A 20,035-nucleotide genomic window follows, 5' to 3' on the forward strand; every position below is an offset into this window, starting at 1 on the left:
TTTCTTTCTTTCTTTCTTTCTTTCTTTCTTTCTTTCTTTCTTTCTTTCTTTCTTTCTTTCTTTCTTTCTTTCTTTCTTTCTTTCTTTCTTTCTTTCTTTCTTTCTCTTTATAAGTCAAAGATGCTCAGGAGGGGAAAAAAAAACTACCTATAATAGTTGCAAATAACTGAACTAAGAAAATCAGGTATAAAAAGTGAGAAGTGTCTACAGTTTTAGCCTTTGGAAGGACTTATAGTTCTGGTAGGGCAGGAGGTTTCTGAAGGATAACAGAATGTAAGAGGTTATAAAATAAATGTCTCAACAGGGAGTTTTGGAGAACTGTAAATCTGGCTTATGGTAAAGCTTTGCCAGAGAAATCATGTCCAAAGATCATTATTTTGTGACCTTGAGGAAAAGCAAAATCATTAGAGGATTTCCTATTCCTGTCTGTGAATACGTCGATATTTATGGAGGCAGACTCACTTTATCTCCCTCTATGCACGCACATTTACACAAACACGCCACTCTTCTCAAGACTGGAAGTTGGGAGCATTGTTATAAATATTCATGAGATAATTATTATTAATGTCACCAAAGTGATTTTGTTCCTCCTCAGGAGAGACTGGTTTTTGCACCTAGAAACCAATCAACTGTAGGAGAAATGACAGCTTTGAGGCAGGCCAGCTAAAACAATTCTGTACATTTTATGTTTGAAATATAGATTATTTGACTGGGTGTTCGTCTGAGTCACCCTTTTGCCCTCATCTCATCATTAAGTTTATCCAGCAGAGATTTCCAACTTTGGTACAAAATACAGCATCCTTGGGAGCACAGTTTCCAGAGATGGGAAAAACTGTATCTTGGTTATTACATTCTTTTCTAAGAGCAAAAATTAAACAAAAGTAAAGATGATTCTAAGGCTTCTCAAGAGGTTTCTGGGGGATGATTTTTGCAAAAGTGCATTGAGAGAATTAGAACGTACTTGCTACTTTTATTATTTAAAAAAACATCTCATACAACAGACTTTATTAAGAAGTTATCTCTAAGCAATTATAGTTCTGGCAGTCACAGAGAAAATTTTTTAAAAATAAAAAATGAAACTAACTAGCGATGACAGTTAACTAGATCCCTATGTGTATGCCATAGGCCCTCCCCCAACCAGTTGGCCTGCCTGGCTGTTCTATATGCATAATATATTATAACATGGGAAATTACTGTGAACTATTGTCTTTTAAAAAACTAATTATTTTTGGTGGGAATGAAAATGTTTATTTTTTTGCCCAAGACCCAAGAAAACATGTTAAGTAAGTAAAAAACTAATAGTGGAAGATGTCTACCCCTCCTTAGTACCTCATTAGAAATCGTTTTTGCTAGCTTCTTATCCTCCTTTACCATCTTTCTGGGACACTCTGATCCTCAGTGAAACAGCGGTTGAAGTTAGAGAAACAAAGTGAATGACAGCAGGAGGAGGGCCACCAGGATGGGACTCACCTTAGGCATCCAGTTGCATTTCGCAGCACCTGTGAGGAATGCAGCTGTATTTTCCGATCATCCTGAAGAGGTGAATTTTCCCAGCCTGAATGGGGGATAATCACGGCATTGGTCAACACTGCAAGAGTGTCCTGGATGATTGGCATTTTGAGTGCGTCGCAAGATGAGAGGTTCCAAAGGACTCCTGCAAAACACACATACACAGAGCTTTGGGATGGCCACTCTTTTTTTCTCATTTCCAAAGCGTTTTCCCTCATCAAGTTAACAGCATGGGCAGGAAGGATGAAGAGAGGATGAGCACATGTCCTAGAGCATATCTTTAATTCCTTAACACCTGTGAGAACCCACTGAAGGGGCGTTGTGAAAATCTGACAAGTGGGCAGAGGACCTGTGTTATGATTGTCTTTGTGCCATCATGATGAGTAACAAGTTGGAGATCTGATCTGAATGGAGGATACCAACCAGACTTCTGTTTACTATTAATACAATGGGACCAAGTATCCAAAATCTAACCAAGATGGAAGAGCTGTGAAAGTTATCTGAGCTACAAACTAGTAGGACATCTTGGTTTTATCCCAGATCTCAATATGCACATATGGACTGTCGGATTGACTTGGCCTCCATTTAGAACCAGCCACCATTACGTGGGACCTTATGAAAATCCAGAACCAGGTCTGACGGCAACGGGATCAACAAGGAATTTAAATTTACTGTCACTTGTGACAGCTTTGTCAGTTTTTCTCAGAAAGCAATGCTCATGGAGGACCCAGAGATTGGTCTTCCTTATGTAACTAGGACAGAGAGCAGCAGAAAGTGGAGAGCATGTCTGCAGTGGACAGACTATTAACCATCATTAATGTAGGCAGAGCAAAAGCAAAGGTCTTAGGTCAGGTGGAAATTTTTAGGCTTTTAAATATTTTTAAACAAAACCTTAAAATGGGATCAAGTTTAGAAAAACTCATCAGTATTGCATAGAAGTTATAATATTTGAAAATGTTTTTATTTTTTCTTTTTAAAACAGTTTTTTAAATTAACATATAATGTATTATTTGTTTCAGGAGTACAGGTCTGTGATTCATCAGTGTTACACAATTCACAGCGCTCACCATAGTACATATCCTCCCCCTTTTAAGGTATTTTTTGTTATTGTTCAAAACAGAACACATAAAGGTAAAGGAAACAGATTTATAGTCTACTTTTTTATGAAAGAAAAATTGTATTTTCTCTCAAGACTAATCTAAGTAGACATTATCACTGCAGATACTGAGAATAAAATATCATGGTTATCTTTAGAAACACAACTTCCATCTTACTTGTTTAATAAGCTTTCAGTAAATTTTAAGACGAGATTGTGTTTCGTCTATTGTGTTAGGAATAGAACAAACAGAACACAGGTATTCCTGAAATTTATTAGTATCTTCATGGTATATGTTGAACTTATCAAGGGCATGAATAATATTAATCTGCAAGTTGATAATGTTGGATTGTTCATAACTGTAGGGACAGTTTTACATTGGTTCTATAAAAATGTGACTGTAGAGACAAACTCTTTTTCTTTTTTTTTTTTTTGAAGATTTTATTTATTTGTCAGAGAGAGAGCACAAGTAGAGGAAGTAGCAGACAGAGAAGCTGGCTCCCTGCTGAGCAAGGAGCCCGATGCGGGGCTCGAGCCCAGAACCCTGAGATCATGACCTGAGCCGAAGGCAGACGCTTCACGGACTGAGCCACCCAGGTGCCCCAAGACAAACTCTTTTCAACTGTCTTTCAAAATAACATTTGCTGGGAATTTTACTGAGGTAAATGCAAAGGAAATAAAATGTTTTTGGTGCCCATTACGTATAAATCAATCCTCTAGTACAGGGGGTTGGCTTGAGGGCAAATCCTGCCTGTTTTTGTAAATAAAGTTTTATTGGAACATAGCTCTGCCTGTTTATTTACATACTGTCTATGGCCCACAAGGGAAGAGTTGAATATAGTTTGACTATATGGCCCATAAAGCCTAAAAAATTTACTATCTGGCCCTTTACAGAAAGATTTTTCCCCACCCTGCTTTAGCATATAGACCATTTTCTATAAATTTCTGTGTGCAGGTTTGCATCGCCGTTGGTATTGTAAGTTGGGTACACAAAAAATGCTCAGTAGTACACAGAAAGTGCCCCAAAATATATTCTGATTCAGATGGATTTGAAATGCTATCAATATTATCATGTACATTTATCTTGTTTTAAATAATATATAAAGCTGTGTATTCATTCAATTAAGAAATATTTTATTAAATTTTAGATAATCAAAATACATTCATTTCCAATCTTAGCAAAAATTCTTTTTTCTAATAAAATAGATTTGCAAACTTAAAAAGCACATTAAAATGAAATTAATGTCTATCCCAGTATTTGAAGGTAACTTTTCAAAGTACCACATTCAAGGGTTTATGTCTATTCTTCTAAGTATACTATGCACACATACAGACAGAAAATTTAGATTTTTTCATTCTGAAATCCTGATTTGAAAATATCAATCCATGAAAACTGAAGTATGTAGGTGCACCCGGGTGGCTCAGTTGGTTAAGCGTCTGCCTTCGGCTCAGGTCAAGATCCCAGGGTCCTGGGATCGAGTCCCACATTGGGCTCCTTCCTTAGTGGGGAGTCTGCTTCTCCATCTGCTCATGATCTCTCTCTCTCAAATAAATAAATAAATCTTTTAAAAAAAGAAAATTAGGGCATGTAAATGTTCTAAAATATGGGTGGCGTGTTTTGCTGTAAAATACATTTCCTCTAAAAGCTAAATAGCAAAAGAGAAATTTTTGCATTTTTACATGCAATGAATTTAAAAGAATCTAAAGGCATTCTATGATAATAAAGCAGTTTTTACTGTTTTCTTTTTTTTTTTTTTAATTAGAGAGAGAGTGAGCATGGTGTTGGGGGTGGTGAGGACAGAGGGAGAGAGACAATCTCCAGCATTGATGCGGGGCTCAATCTCACAATCCTGAGATCACAACCCGTGCCAAAATCAAGAGTCAGACCCTTAACTGACTGGGCCACCCAGGCACCCTTACTGGTTTCTAAAAATCAGAAAAAAAGGTCAGAAGAGGGGAAAATCAAAGGAAATGTAAAGGTCTAATCTAATATCTGATAGAAGTGAACAGATGGAAAGGAGATGGTCCAAGATAAGTCTTTATTGGGCTCTTCTCTCCATTACTTCCCTCATTAATTCATTAACTAGGATAAGCTCATTCAGAACGGAGCACGGACAGGAGTCTCCTAGTTCCCATTTGCTGCATCTTTCCAGGCTGGCTCCATCTGTGTTTCACATTCCAGAGAGCTTATCACAGCGCTTGCCCCATCTCTGAACTTTCTATATTACTTCACATCTGCAACCCCCAAGTGCTTCCTGACCCATGAGAGCTACAGTGGACCTCTGATCAGAGGCTGCTTTTATCACCTCTGCTTGGGTGACGACTTGGTCAAGTGGATGTAATGTGGCAGAATTTCTTTTGGGGGGAATTCTGTCAACCGGTTGCAAGGAGCCCTCAAAACTTTGAGTTTGGGTTAGATTATCTGGACACAGAGACAAGCTTGAGTGTAGAACCACAAATTTCTGGGGCCGTTGGAGATAAACGCTGACATGCCTGGCAGAAGTCAAAAGTGGGTAACAGCCAAGAACTCTATAGCTGTCTTGCTACAGACAAACAGACAGACAGACAGACAGACACACATCCATTAGTCCTGGCAGACGGGAGAGAGATTAGTGAGAAAAACGACCAAATCTGGGCATTCTCTATAAAGAAATGAAGAAATGGTTGTTCTGCTCACATTTCTCTTCACTCCTTCCTCTTTCTTCTGTTCTTTTGTGCTGGTTTAACATTTTTGTTCTTCTCTCTTTTGACATCCCTTTCTAATGGTGGAGCCCAATCCTTCTCCCTGTGCATGAGCACTGGACTTAGAGACTTGCTCTGATCCGCATAATATGGTGGAGGTGATGGTGGGTGGCTTCTGAGGCTGGGTCACAGAAAAGGCACTGTGGCTTCCTCCAAGCCCTATCTTGGATTGCTTGTTGAGGGGAAGCCTGCTCTCATACTGGGGGGACCTTCAAGTGATGCCCTGAAGAGGCCCATGTGGCAAAGAACGGGACCTCCAGCCAACGGCCATGGAAAGACCGCCTTGGGAGTGGGACCTCCAGCCCCAGCTAAGCCTTCAGATGATGCAGCCCCCTGAGGGATGCTGAGCCAGAACCACCCAGGTTTGTCACTCCTGGACTCCTGACACTCAGACACTGTATGGGGTTCCTTCTCCTTCCTCTCCTTTCTCTTTGTCTCTGGACTCATCCCCCCCCCCCCCACAACACTTTTTTCTTAGCTACCCCTGTCATTATAACTTAGATCCACTTGTTCTCTTATCCTCTTCATAAAGTGTATTGTGAGAGAACAGAAGATCTAGGAAGGAGGATCCGGCTAAACACTGCAACTAAATAAAAAATGCATTTTGATTTAGATTATAAATGATGAACTTTTTTTTTTTTAATATGTGTGCTGCTGAAGGGAGCACTCTGAGTGATTAACTTTTAAAAATGTATCCATCTTCATGTTTGCAATTTATTAAATGGCCACTTTCTTGAATGTGGAATAATCCTGTTTCATTTTTCCATTGCTGCTGTAACAAGTTACCACGGACATAGTGCTTAAAACAACACATATTTATTATCTTACAATTCTGCAGGTCTTAAGTCTAAAACAGATCAGCAGGGTGGTGCTCCTTCTGGAGGCTCTAAGAGAACTTCCTCGTCTTTTTTTTAAAGAAGATTTTATTTATTGATTTGAGAGAGAGATTACGAGAGCAGGAGTAGGCAGGGGGAGGGATGCAGGGCTTGATCCCAGAATCCTGAGATCATGACCTAAGCTGAAGGCAGATGCTTAACTAACTGAGCCACCCAGACGCCCCTGTCTTTTCTGACTTCTAAAGGTTTGCCTGTGCTCCTTGGCTTGAGGCCCTTCTCACTCTGACCTCAGCATCCATTATCATATTCCCTTCTCGGACTTTGATACCCCCGCCTCCCTGTTATGTTGTGATCTCACTGAGCCACCTGGGTAATCAGGGATAACCTTCCCATCCCAAGATCCTTAACTTAATCCCATCTGCAAAGCCCCTTCTACTATGTAAGATAACATTCACAGGCCCTGAGAATTAAGACATGGACACCTTTGGGGAGCCAACATTCAATACCGCACAACCCGTTAAAATACTGCTATGCTTCAAATACAATTAAACCTCTTCTTACAGCTTCATGGTCAGGAGTTCCACTACATCTCTAAATTCATCCTGAATCACTCATTCATTTATTCACTCCATGCACATTAAGGACCTAGGTGCCAGGTTCTGTTTGATGCTGAGGTTATATTACTGAATAAAACAAAATGTCCCTACACTCAGGGTCCTTCCATGGTTGTAACAGTCATTCTACTGTAGCCAACATGGCCATATTTCTTCTCCTTGAACACACAAACTCATTTGTAGCTCAGATCTCTTAGATTTACTGCTCTCTTAGCCTGTAACATTCTTCTCCAACCTTTCCAAGGCTGATCTTTCTTTCTGCTCACATGTACCTTAAATGTGCAAAAACTCAGAGAAACATTTCTGGATCATTCTAAACTACTTCCCCGACACTCGCTATCAGATCTCCTATTTTAATTTTCCTATTTTCCATGCTTTTTTATTATTTGATCTTCTGCCCTTTGCTCACTATTCTTCCCCACAACAAGGTCCTGGCCATGACATGAAAACAACAGGTCTGTCTGAGTGTTCATAGCATACAGAACACATACAGCATATAGACTATGCTCTGACACATATTAGGTGCTTACCAAACAGGTGCTAAATAAATAAAAGAACCAATAACTAGATGATAGACCCTTATCAGATGACAGGTGCTCCAAGCATTGTGCACTCCTTAAATATTACAGTGTGGCAAAATGAAGTCATGATTTAAAGAAATAAAATAGCAGAGGTTACAAATAATAAATCCAAATGAGAATACAAAATGTTACTTCAATGAGATTATAACCCTTGACTCTACAGAAATTCTACTTTTAGCTAGTAGAGAAAAATTTGTATCACTAAAAAACATTAGTCAATTTAGCATTAGAAGGCTTATCTCTAAGGCTTTATTTGGGCAATTATCTTTTATTAACTCCTTGATAATTCTAAATTAGCCAAGGTAGTGCTAAAATTTCCATTTGTGAAAAAACGGTGGAATAAACTGAATTCACAGTGGTATTTAGTAACCATGCAAGCTACTTCATTTATTCTTATCTGAAAGTAACATAAAGATGTTTTAGTATTTTGGTTGATGGTCACTAGCAAATTTCAATTTACCCAATGAAAATATGTTAATTTCTTTGAGATTAAAATCTCCAATAAAATTGTTTTATGGCATCTTTCCTTTAATTATATGTATTCAATAGCTTTCCCTTACAGTATAAAATTATTACTGTTCCAAATATAATTTTGACGGTAGGTGTAGTTGAGAAGACATTTAAATAACTAATTATGTATACTAAATATATTTAAAATATAGTTTATTTTTATTTCAGGCATAGGGTGGCTCCTTTCCTTGAGATTATCCATATTCATGAGCAGTAACTGGTTTATTAAAATTTCTTTAATAAAATCTTAATTACTTTCATTGGATACTTTATTTTAATAGAGGGTAATTGTGGGTTTTTTTTCCTCCCTAAAAGAGGTAAAGGATATCTTTAAAAAACTCAGTTTGACAGAAAATGTATTTTAATAATTGTAAGTCTTAAATCATGATAAAATCAAACATTGCCTATGGCTATGCAAGTCTTTCCTGTGACCCCTCATTTGCTTTTAATCTTTAGACCTAAAACACAATCCCTGAACATGGGTAAGGCTCAAACCAAAGACAAGTTGTATTGAATTCATTTTAAATAAATGCTTTAAACATTTATTTTTAATTCATCAGCTAATTAAAAATTAACTTGATGTATTTATGAAGATTTATTTTTAAATGAATCTATCATTCATCTTATTCTGAGAGTGAAAATTTATGCACCTGGGGAAGGGAGAGAAGAGAGAAGAATGGGGGCAAATGAGTTACCTGCCTCCTCTATCCCCACCTGTTCATGCTTGAAGTCCTGGGTGGGTGGAAGGTGGCTGATCAAAATCTGGAGGCCCATGACACCCTACACTCATTCTATGCGTGTGCATGAGTGTGTGTGCTTATGCATGAGTGTGTGCGTGTGCACGAGTGTGTGCATTTGTGTGTGCGCATGTGTGCACGTGCATGTTGCATGCAGGTATCTAGGTGTGTGCATCTGAGTATTTGGGTGTATCAGTGAAACACTTCCAACTATCACTGAGAAGTCATGACCCTCAAGGTGTGGTTGTGAATTAGCAGTCTTGAAAGTTCTCCCCGATGGTATATGGGAGAGCCTCAACAAGATTGGCACACCACCCTCATTTAACGCTTTTAAAAATAAAACCATTGACCTTAAGTCAATGACAAACTTTACCAAAATGTTGCTACAATAATGGGCAGTTCAAAGTAAAAAGCAACTAATGGGACTACATCACACTACAAAGCTTCTGCACAGCAAAAAATGAAAAGAAAAAAAAAAGGCCATCTAGGAATGGGGCAAAATATTTGCAAACCATATATCGAACCAGGGGTTATGTCCAAAGTCCGTAAGGAACTCCTACAACTCAGTAACAAAACATAAACATTTGAATAAATATGGGCAGAGGAACAGAATAGATATTTTTCTAAAGAAGACACCAAATTGGCCAGCAGGTACCTGAAAAGATATTTGAAATCACTCATCAAATCAAAACCACAGTGAGATCTCACCTCACACCTGCTAGAATGGCTAGTATCAAAAAGACAAGAGATAAGTATTGGTGAAGATGTGGAGAAGAGGGAACCCTTATGCACTACAGGGGTGAATGTAAATTAGTGGGGTCATTATGGAAGACAGTATGGAGGATCCTCAAAAAGTTAAAAATAGAAATACCCTAGTATCCAGTGATCCAGCAATCCCATTTCCAGGTACATACCTAAAAGAAATGAAAATAGGATATAGAAAAGATATGTGTACTTCTCTGTCTACTGCACTGTTATTCAGAACAGGCAAGATACAGAAACAACCTCACCCTCTATCAGTGGATGAATGGATAAAGAAGATGGGATACATATATATGGAATATTACACATGGCCACAAGAAAGAAGGAAGTCCTGCCAGTTATGACATGGATGGACTTTGAGGACATTATGCTAAGTGAGATAAGCCACAGAAAGACAAATACACCGTGATACCACTTACATGTGGGATCTAAAAAACCACACTTATAAAAACAGAGAGTAGAATGGTAATCATCAGGGGCTGGGAGGTGGGAGAATTAAGATATTTAAGGGTATAAAAACGCAATGAGTAGGTAAGTAAGTTCTGGGGATCTGATGCACAGCGTGGTGATCATACAAAACAATACTGTATTATAAGCTTTAAAGTTGCTAAGAGACTAGATCTTAACTGCTCCCACCACAAAGGAGAAGTGATAGTTATGCAACATGACAGATGTGTTAGATAACACTAGGTAGTAAACCTGTTACAATACACAAATGTATCAAACCAACACCTTAGGCATCTTAAACTTACACAATGCATTATGTCAATTTTATCTCAAAAACAGTACAAATTATTTTTTAAAAATGTGCTATGTGAATGATACTTTGAGAACAGTGATCTGAGGAAATGGATGTGATAGTCATTCTGTTAGGCGTGAGGAGGAGTGTTTTAAAACACACATAATAAAGATGGTTGTTAACAGAGCTATAGAGAAGAATTTAATTTAAGCACTTAGTGTCATGCATCATAGGAAATCTTATAAGTAATTGTATATATTATTGTTTTAGGAAATTAGGATTGGATGCTGGATAGCGTGACAAAGCCTGAGGGGATTTTATCAATTGAATATCAATATTTCTGGGATATATGTGAGAAAAAAAATTCTTTGTTAAGATTGGAAGTTTTATCTTACTTTTGTAAACCTTCGCCCAAGAGCAATCCATTTTTTGATGCTAAGTGATTCCCACCACCCAATTTATAAAGAACCTAAATTTAGGACCATTAAAAATAATTTTAAAAATTAAAAGAAAATGGCTAATTCATTAGGCCAAAACTCCTCAGGTTTTCTTTCCAGAGTTCCAGGAGCTGGCTGACCAGAACGAATGACCTCTGCGTTCTCCTCTTTAACATTCCAGGAGAAGAAAGTGCAGTAACCACGGGGCTTAGGTGAAGGTTAATCCTTTTAGAATTCAACTCACCCAATCATTCTGAGTTGAGAGTCTCACAGAGGTAGTGAGGAGATGAGAGAGCGCTGCAGGGGCTGATAAATGTGTGGGGTGAGCAGGCAGAAGAACTAGATTGTCAGACTCAATAACCATAACCTGTCACCCCACTATTACCACTGCTGGCTTCTAGCCCCAGTACAGAATTCTTTCTAAAAGCATCGCATACGCATTACATGCAGAGAATCAAGCAGAATTAACCTTGCTTATTTTCAAAATAGGTATAGCATTTGGTTAACTCCAGAATGGATGAAGAGTGAGCTGTTCTTCACATTAGCAAGTAAATCAGATCTTTGCTTTTACAAACGAAGCAAATTCTGGTTTGAGCTGATTACATCTACCTGGGCCCCATGAGAGGTTTTAATTCCTGAAGTTCCAAAACAACTTGGTTATTGACGCAGCCATGGACGTTGAGGTGCTGTCTCGTTCCAAAGCCAAAACTGATCCCAGCAACACTCTGATGTTCAAATTTTAGCACTAACAGTGCACATTAAAAGTGTCGAACATGCTAGTACAGATTAGTATAGGCAAGAGGCCCATATTCACTTACAATTTTTATTAATAATTTAAGATATGATCTTCACTGGTTTCAGAGCTGGAACTAATTTTGATGAAAACGAGGTAGTTTTATAGACAAAAGATGGTGACTTTTTTTGAAGAAAGCATCAAAATTTAGGTGTGTCTATGATATCTCTCTCCATCTCAAGTTGGATTCTGTAGATCTAAGCTCTTTTGAATTATAGTAAGTGTTTACAATAAAGGAATAACAAGCCAGATTTGAGTCATCAGAAATGAGGCTTATCTTCAGCTGGGACCAGGCAGTGCAGCTCCTATCTAAGAAGGAAGAAGCTCTTCTCACGGTATTTTATTTTTAAGTAAATTGTAGTTGAAAATAATTTGGAGGTGAAGGGTACCAAAATATGCCACCCCCAAATACAGCTCCTTGGCATATGGATAATTTTGAGTGAAAGGCCACTGAGCACCAACCACCAGGTAGAAAAAACTCTCCAGTCAGCACAACTTGTCCTTTTGTAAAGGAAATTTACATTTAGAAAGGAAATTTCCATTTGTCAAGATGTCTCCCTCTTTTGTACCAGGAAGAGGACTCCTAACGACTCTTACCAATGAAGAAAACACCAACTTAAATCTGTAATCAAACATTAGCAAACAACCTTGTTTGACCATACTTTTCTTAGTCACTTTCCCATAACTTGTCTCCCCCTCTCTGAAGCCCCAAGCCCCTTTTCCTTTGTTTAGCTGAAGATGCTATATAAGCACAAATTCTAACCACCTCTTTGAGCAACGCATCACTGTGTGCTCCCACATGTATGTGCCATATGCATGTTAAGAAACTTGTTTTTCTCTCATTAATCTGTCTTTTGCTTGTCTAAATTACAGGACCCCAGCCGGAGAACCTAAGAGGGGTACAGGAAAAAAAAGATATATTTTCCTCCCGTACAAGATGTCAATGTCTGATAGTCACCATCTGTGAAAGTCATGGGTTCATGTTTGAACACAACATTTTGTAAATGAACCATAGAATTCTTTATTTTTCAATTCCCAAGAGATCAAGAGTTAGGAATATAAAATTGGGCTTGCGTGAAACTAGATCCTTCCTCAGTGACCTTGGGTAAGCCAGACCTTGAAAACAATGTCACCAAAGTACCCAAGCTGAGTTTTATAATCTCTGGAACCTGGCCCTGGGCCTCTTTTTCTAAAAGTGACTGCAGTTAAAGATTACGTCCTTTTATCTGACAACTGTCATATTCTTTGTAGTAATAAAGATGATTTCTTATACTTTGGTTGTGTAGGTTTGTATAGTCCAAATCACATGTATTAAATAAAGTAACTTAATCAAAAATGATTGAGGAAGGGAGGGAGGATGGAAGGGAGAAAAAAGGGGGATGAGAGAGGGAGAGGAAGAGAGAGATTCAGAGACAATCAGCTCCATGATATAATGATTTTTAGAAAATGGGAGGTGAAAGCGCCATAATTTCTGGCCCTGGGTTAAATGATATGGGAACAGACTAATCCAACTGCTTGTTCTAGAAAATACCTACATCTGGAAGTTCAGACTGTGAACTAATCAGCTTGCTTATCAAAAATAATAGTTTGCTTATCAAACTATTATTCATGACCCCTGCCTCCCCATGCCACCAGTCCAGAGCTATTATGTTCTAACTCTGTCCAAACCCAGGTGTTTCCCGCCTTGGAACACCCACCTTAAAAACACCCAGCCAAGGACCCACAGCTTTATAAATACACTGCCCAGTTTCCCTTTTGACTCCTACCAGGTGGTATTCTCCATTACTATAGTAAATCCAATAAACTTAGCTTTGCTGATCTATAGGATTTTCTGGTGGTCTTTGGAGGAGTTGACAGTTGGCAAACGACATATATTACTGAAAATGAGTAGATAAGCTAATTTCATCTTCAACACAGAGCCTGGCACATTCCTGAAACTGCAGGGCATCCACTGACCATAAAGCCATGACTTTATGTGGATAACCATGGGTGTTACACTGTTTGCACCTGTATTAATAAGTACCATAACCCATAAGTTGCAAAGCCCCACACGCTTCTTGGTTGGGCCCCAGGCTGCCATTCCAAACTCTCTGGGCTTAGAGTGAGTAGGCAAATATGAAATTATAGAACCTTGCACAAAGATAAGGATGGCTATCTCCTTGAGGTTTTCTTTATTATACTACAGGTAGCAAGCACATCCTCCTCACTCCTCCTGCCAGGAATCAACATAAAGACTCAAACTGAATTTGTGGGAGCATCCTTAGCTAAGAATCCCTGCAAAGAAGATACCTGGGGACACTTTTCTATATTGGGGCCACTTTAAAGTGCAACCTTGGTTCCTACGGTTCTCACCAAGAAGCTGCCTTGATGAAGACTGGTGGCAGAGTGAGAAGAGCAGGAGTTGGGAATCAGGCTGGAAGTTTAATTCAGCTCTCACATCATCAGGATTAAAAAGAGCTTAGCTCCCAGTGGGCTATCCATAGTTCCTACTGAATGAAAGAATATGGAATGAATGACATTATCGAGTCATGATGATGTTCACATACAGGGATCTCAGATTTTCAGAGTGTGACTGAGCTGGGCATCCAAAATAAGAGCACACTGAAAAAAAAAAAGAAAACGAGAAGAAAAATAGCCAAATATACCTAACATTTTTGAGTTCTTGTGATACATGAGGATTTTTGCTATCATCTTGCATGTATTAACTCATGTAAACCTTCAGCAATTTCCATTGTACAGATGAAGAAAAGTGAGACAGAGAGCAGTTGAGTCGCTCATCTAAGGGTATTACACATGTAGGTGAAAGTGAAGGTCAGTAGTCTGGCCATTATGCATAGGAACAATCAGACAGACGTTAGGCATGTAAATCTGCTACTTGAAATTGGAGAGAGGTGATGTGGTTTGCAGTCCTTTGAAGTACAACACACATGAACACAAGAGAATGTTCTGCTTTTCATCTTTTGCCAGTTTCTTTTTAGCCTCGGGTCATGTAGCTTGAGATATTTTAAGGAGTCATTTGAGTTCATAGAATGAAGAATATTCCACTTTGAAACAACTTTTGCAAATAATTTTTTCTTGCAAACCTTAATTCTGTTGACCTGTACTAAAAATTTGCAGCTATAATCTTCCATGGAGAAAATACTGAACAAAAACCAGATTGAGATGAAGGGCAATTTTAAAACAAATCCTTTCCCTATCCACCGCACTAATTTTAAAACAAGGTCTTATTTTCCATTAAATAAAAACTGTTTCATATTGCTGTTCCATCATAACAATACCAATGGTAATCACAAGTCCTCATTTATTGAACCATTACCATGTCACATGCATTATTTTATTAATTCTTTACCCCAACCCTGGGAGAGAGGTATTGCTATTGATTTCATTTTACAGATTCATAACTAAAGATTTAAGAGGTTACAAAAATCTCCCAAGGACAGGTAACAAATAAGAGAGAAAGAACTGGGATATAAATATAGGCTCTCATAGTCCAAATTATCTTGACTTTTAGAGACACTCTATTCAGAGGTTATTTTTCATGGAAAATATGATGACAGTGGATAAGAACATTAAGACTCAACTATTATCTCTGCTGGCCATTCTCAAATTTGTGTTTCTGAGTTTCATTTCTATAACTCCACATTTGAACATTTGTTGCTGCATATTTTCCTCTAAGCATATTTCCCTCCCCTTCATATTCCCCAAGCTAATCTACTACCCAAATTAGAGATTTGGGGAAACTTCCATTTCCTTGTGCCATTTCTTTGGTTTTAATTTTTCAGCAGATATTTTGTGAATACCTATGAAAACAAAGGACTGCTATGCACTCTGGGTAACATACTGTGAATAAAGCAGTGTCTACCTGGGGAGAGAAAGCAGGCACTTGCCCAGTGAAAAGTGAAACTTACACTATCAGGTTGTATATGATAAAACCCACCAGCCCCAGGGGCGCCTGGGTGGCTCAGTCGTTAAGCGTCTGCCTTCAGCTCAGGTCATGATCCCAGGGTCCTGGGATTGAGCCCCGCATCGGGCTCCCTGCTCAGCGGGAAGCCTGCTCCTTCCTCTCCCACTCCCCCTGCTTGTGTTCCCTCTCTCGCTGTGTCTCTCTCTGTCAAATAAATAAAATCTTAAAAAAAAAAAAAATCCACCAGCCCTCAGAAATGATGTGCCATGAGAATTCAGGTAACAAAAGATCACCCAGGGAAGGGATCACAGAAGTCTACCTGGAAGAGGGGAGGGTCTTTGGTTGGCCCTTGAAGGATGAGAATAATTAGACATGGAATGGGAGCGAGGCATCCAGGTATCCAGAAAGAGAGAGAGAGAGAGAAGACTTGCAGATATGAAGATAGTCTTAATGTCCATGGGATCAATTGTATAGTAGATGCCCACTAAAAAGTTAATTGAGTAAAAAAAAATGCATTTTTCAACAGTCAAAAGGAAATATCATTTGGGCAATCACAGTCTTATGCCAGAATGGTAGTTTTCCTATCCACCATGAGAAAATTAAGAAATATACATATGCGCAGGCCCCATCTCTGGGGTTTCTGGTCTAAGTGGTCTAAGTGGGTCCTGCCACCAGCATTTTTTCTTTCTTTCTTTCTTTTTTTTTTTTTGTAAGACTAGCAAGGTGAAGAACCAGTGGAAGTTATCATATCTCAGCTATGGAGAACTTAACTGAGTTCATCAATGTTACCTTCTTGAACTGTGACTTCTTGCTGAAGAATACGGAAAAACTACCTGTTTTATGGAATATTATGCAGTCATCAAAAGGAATGAGTTCTTGCCATTTGCAACGACATGGATGGAACTGGAGGATGTTATGCTGAGCGAAATAAGTCAATCAGAGAAAGACATGTATCATATGACCTCACTGATATGAGGAATTCTTAATCTCAGGAAACAAACTGAGGGTTGCTGGAGTGGGGAGTGAGGTGGGAGGGATGGGGTGGCTGGGTGATAGACATTGGGGAGGGTATGTGCTATGGTGAGCGCTGTGAATTGTGCAAGACTGTTGAATCACAGATCTATACCTCTGAAACAAACAATGCAATATATGTTAAGAAAAAAAAGAAGAAGATAGCAGGAGGGGAAGAATGAAGGGGGGGAAATCGGAGGGGGAGACGAACCAAGAGAGATGATGGCCTCTGAAAAACAAACTGAGCATTCTAGAGGGGAGGGGGGTGGGAGGATGGGTTAGCCTGGTGATGGGTATTAAAGAGGGCACATTCTGCATGGAGCACTGGGTGTTATGCACAAACAATGAATCATGGAACACTACATCAAAAACTAATGATGTAATGTATGGTGATTAACATAACAATAAAAAATTTTAAAAAAAGAGGGCACGCATTGAATGGCGCACTGGGTGTTATATGCAATGAATCATGGAACAGTACATCAAAAACTAACGATGTAATGTATGGTGATTAACATAACATAATAAAATTTTAAAAATGCAAAAAAACAAAAAAACAAAAAAACTACCTGTTTTGACAGAAGGCAAGTGATTAGTGATCTCCTGATCTGTGATCATGTTCTTTGATGTCATCATGACCCAACTACCTCACTCAATCCTGTAGTTGTTCATTGATTTGATTATTCATTCAATAAAGAGAATATTCTTTGTCTAGCAGAACAGTTTAAAGACTTAGAGAGAGTAAGCCACCCAAGAACTCAATTCTACCAACATTTGGTGATTTTGCTAAAGCTCCTCTGGACAGCTGGGGAGATAGTGGGAAAAGGGGCAGGGGTCTCAGGTCTCAAAGGAACTTTTGTGGGGCTGCTGAGACCGGGACAGAGAGAACAGCCTACTTAGGAAGTAAAAGGAAGGTCTGCATGGCCAGACAGTGTGGGGGATGGTGGAACGGACATTTCACTCGCTTCCTCTGTGCTTAGCTGGATTTTCAGTAAGGTTGAAGTTAAGACTTCGAGAGTGGGTCATAGACACTCTCTGCTTTAGCCTCAAGGGAACCCCTTGTGCTTTTGTTTCTAGGTGTCTTAGGAAAACTGATGTTCAATTATGAATTCAAGGCATTTGATTTTTCCAGTTTCCTACCAACTCCCATTGCTCTTTTTTTTTTTTAAGATTTTATTGATTTGATGGAGAGAGAGAGAGAGCACAAGCTGGGGGAGCGGCAGAGGGAGAGAGAGAAGCAGGCTCCCCGCTGAGCAGGGAGCCCGATGCGGGGCTTGATCCCAGGATCCCGGGATCATGACCTGAGCCGAAGGCAGACGTTTAACCCACTGAGCCACCCAGGTGCCCCTCCCATTGCGCTTAAAAAACAAAACCCCCAAAGCCCAACTGTGCCCTTGTGCTGAGTCTCCCAGGCACCCTCTGGCTTGCAGCTGGGTTCAGCCAATGGCGGAATTGGTAGTAGAGCGCGAGGAGAGAGTGTGGGATGTTTCTGCTTCCCATGCTCCCCGTCCTCAGTTATGCCCATAGGGCTGAGACCCTTTGTGGCTACAGCACCTCATCTCCATGGCTCCTGACTTCTGGAAATACTGCTTCCTTTTCACTGTTTCCACTGGTGACAGTCACTAGCTGACTGACCAAGTGGTCTCTTGGTTCTGCCCACATCTTGGAAAAAAGGACCTTCATTAAATTCTCTCCAGAATCCCAGCCGAGTGTGCCTTACATGTCCTGCCGGAACCCTGATTAAAGTGGGTGAGCAGGGGACACATCCTAAGAAGGGCCTCAGATGCCTGGGTCAGAAGTTTCTCTTTTATCCATAAGTGCAGTGGGATAACATTAAGCAGGTAATTGTCACAACATGTTTTATTATGTTTCATTCCTTCCTGGTGCATCCACAGCACTAGAAAACAAAGTACAAGATACATTTCCAACTAGTCACCCAGGTACAAGGGTAGCTTTAAAAAAAAAAAAGCCTTTTTCTAAATTAAGAAGAAATTTACATAACATACAATAAGCCATTTTAAAAAATGTACAAATCAGTGGCCATTAGTACATTCGCTAGAATGTGCAACCATCTCCTCTATCTAGTTCCAAAATATTTTCTATCACTCCAAAAAGGGTGATTGGTTTTTAAAGATACCATTTTGGAGGCTTTTGGCAGAGAACAGGCTGAAATGAGGGAAGAAGTGAGCTGATCACTTCAGAATTCTGGGTTGGGGTGGGGGGGTGGGGGGAGAGACAATCAGGTCTGCAGAGAGGGAAGTGGTCAAGTGTGACACAGAAGGTCTGGCCGGGCTGGATGGACTGGATGGACTGGATGGAGGGGTGGGGGAGAAATTGGGGATTGCAGTTGGGGATGTGTTGACTTTGAGATACCAATTAGCCAGCCAATGGCAATGTCAAGAGGCAGCTGGATGCTGGAGTCTGGGGCCCAGCAGAGAGAAATTTAGAGCCCTCTGCATTTAGACGGTCTTCAGAACTGCGGAATGGGAGGTAGTCACAGAAACAGAATTCCAATAAAGAACCAAAAGCCCAGGGCTGGTCCTTTAAGGGTCTGGTGCTGAAGGCGGGTTGGCATAAAGAAGAAAAGCGCTATAAAAATTTTAGCTGCACAAGCAGTTAACCTTGAGAAACATGGCTCCTCTTGAGACTGAGATGACACCTTCCTGTTAGTTGAAGTTTATTTATTTTTTGCTTTTTTATTTTTTTTGTATCACAGGTAATCAGAAAGGTTAACTTCTCCTTTTCTTATGCACATTTATGAAATGCCTCACTGCAGTTCTCATTTAAAAGCATCTGTTTTAGGCCCATCAATGGGTTGATTGAGGACAAATGAAAGGGAGCCATCCAGTTGATCATTACAGCCCATATTTAGTGCCTATAAGCAGAACGAATGACATGAGGGGATAAAATCACTGATTTTAGGTATTTCCCGAATCAAAGCCGCAGCAACATACCCAGAGCATGGCAAAGCATGCATAATGGCAAAGCCTCTATTATGACTGCAATGTAAAGTGTAATAGGATTTTCAGAAAACAATTTAGGAAAAGTGACAATCTTGCTTATTTAAATGCTATGTGACATTCGGCATTGCTCCTTCAGGTAAAATTACAAAATTGATAAAATGACTTAGAGATATTGTTGAATATGCGGAACACATGTAATGCATTTATCTGTTGACTAACCCTCAGGTTAGTATAAAAACTACATTGTTTCCTGAAAATTGAAGGCAACTTTTACTTAGTCATTATGTCAAAAGTTTGGAATTTCTATGTTTTACTTCAAACCAAATTTTGCAATGCATCTGATGTTTTTGCCATTAACAATTTCTCTGTGGGTATAGAGTATAAGATAAACTCCCTTTTACATTATACAGTTAATTTTTATCAAATTTTAAGTTCCCCCCAAGTGCCTGTTCTGGTATATATTTGAAAATTCTCTGAGATGCTTTATTTTTTTCTGATTATAAAATTAACACATGATGACCTTAAAATCTTCAGTCTCTTTAAATGGGACAAAAGAGTTTTAAAAAAAGGAAAAAAGAAATTCACTCGAAGAACACGCTTTTGTACATCTCTCTATGCTCATCATACGCTGACGTGTGTCATTTTACAGAAATAGACCCGCAGCATACTTGCTATTTACTTTTTGCATTCAACAGATGCCATTTTGTTGATATTTTGATATCAACAAATAACTAACCACATCTTAATTTTTAATGTGCGGTCGTGTTCTATTTGATGGACTCTTTTATCCAATCTTGGACT

General features: G+C 39.2%; 1 protein-coding gene across 2 annotated transcripts in view; it reads right to left on the minus strand.

The window, feature by feature from the left end:
• Positions 1-20,035, minus strand: part of CTNND2 (catenin delta 2) — an 893,404-nt gene that overhangs the window by 169,753 nt on the left and 703,616 nt on the right. For both annotated transcript variants that reach the window (XM_034998887.1, XM_034998886.1), the window contains exon 12: positions 1,471-1,654. In XM_034998887.1, coding sequence (XP_034854778.1) covers positions 1,471-1,654 — 184 coding nt within the window. The remainder of the gene's footprint in view (positions 1-1,470; positions 1,655-20,035) is intronic.

This window comes from Mirounga leonina, unplaced genomic scaffold (genome assembly GCF_011800145.1).
Source record: "Mirounga leonina isolate KUSES-001 unplaced genomic scaffold, KU_Mleo_1.0 Mir_95, whole genome shotgun sequence".
NCBI lineage: Eukaryota > Metazoa > Chordata > Mammalia > Carnivora > Phocidae > Mirounga > Mirounga leonina.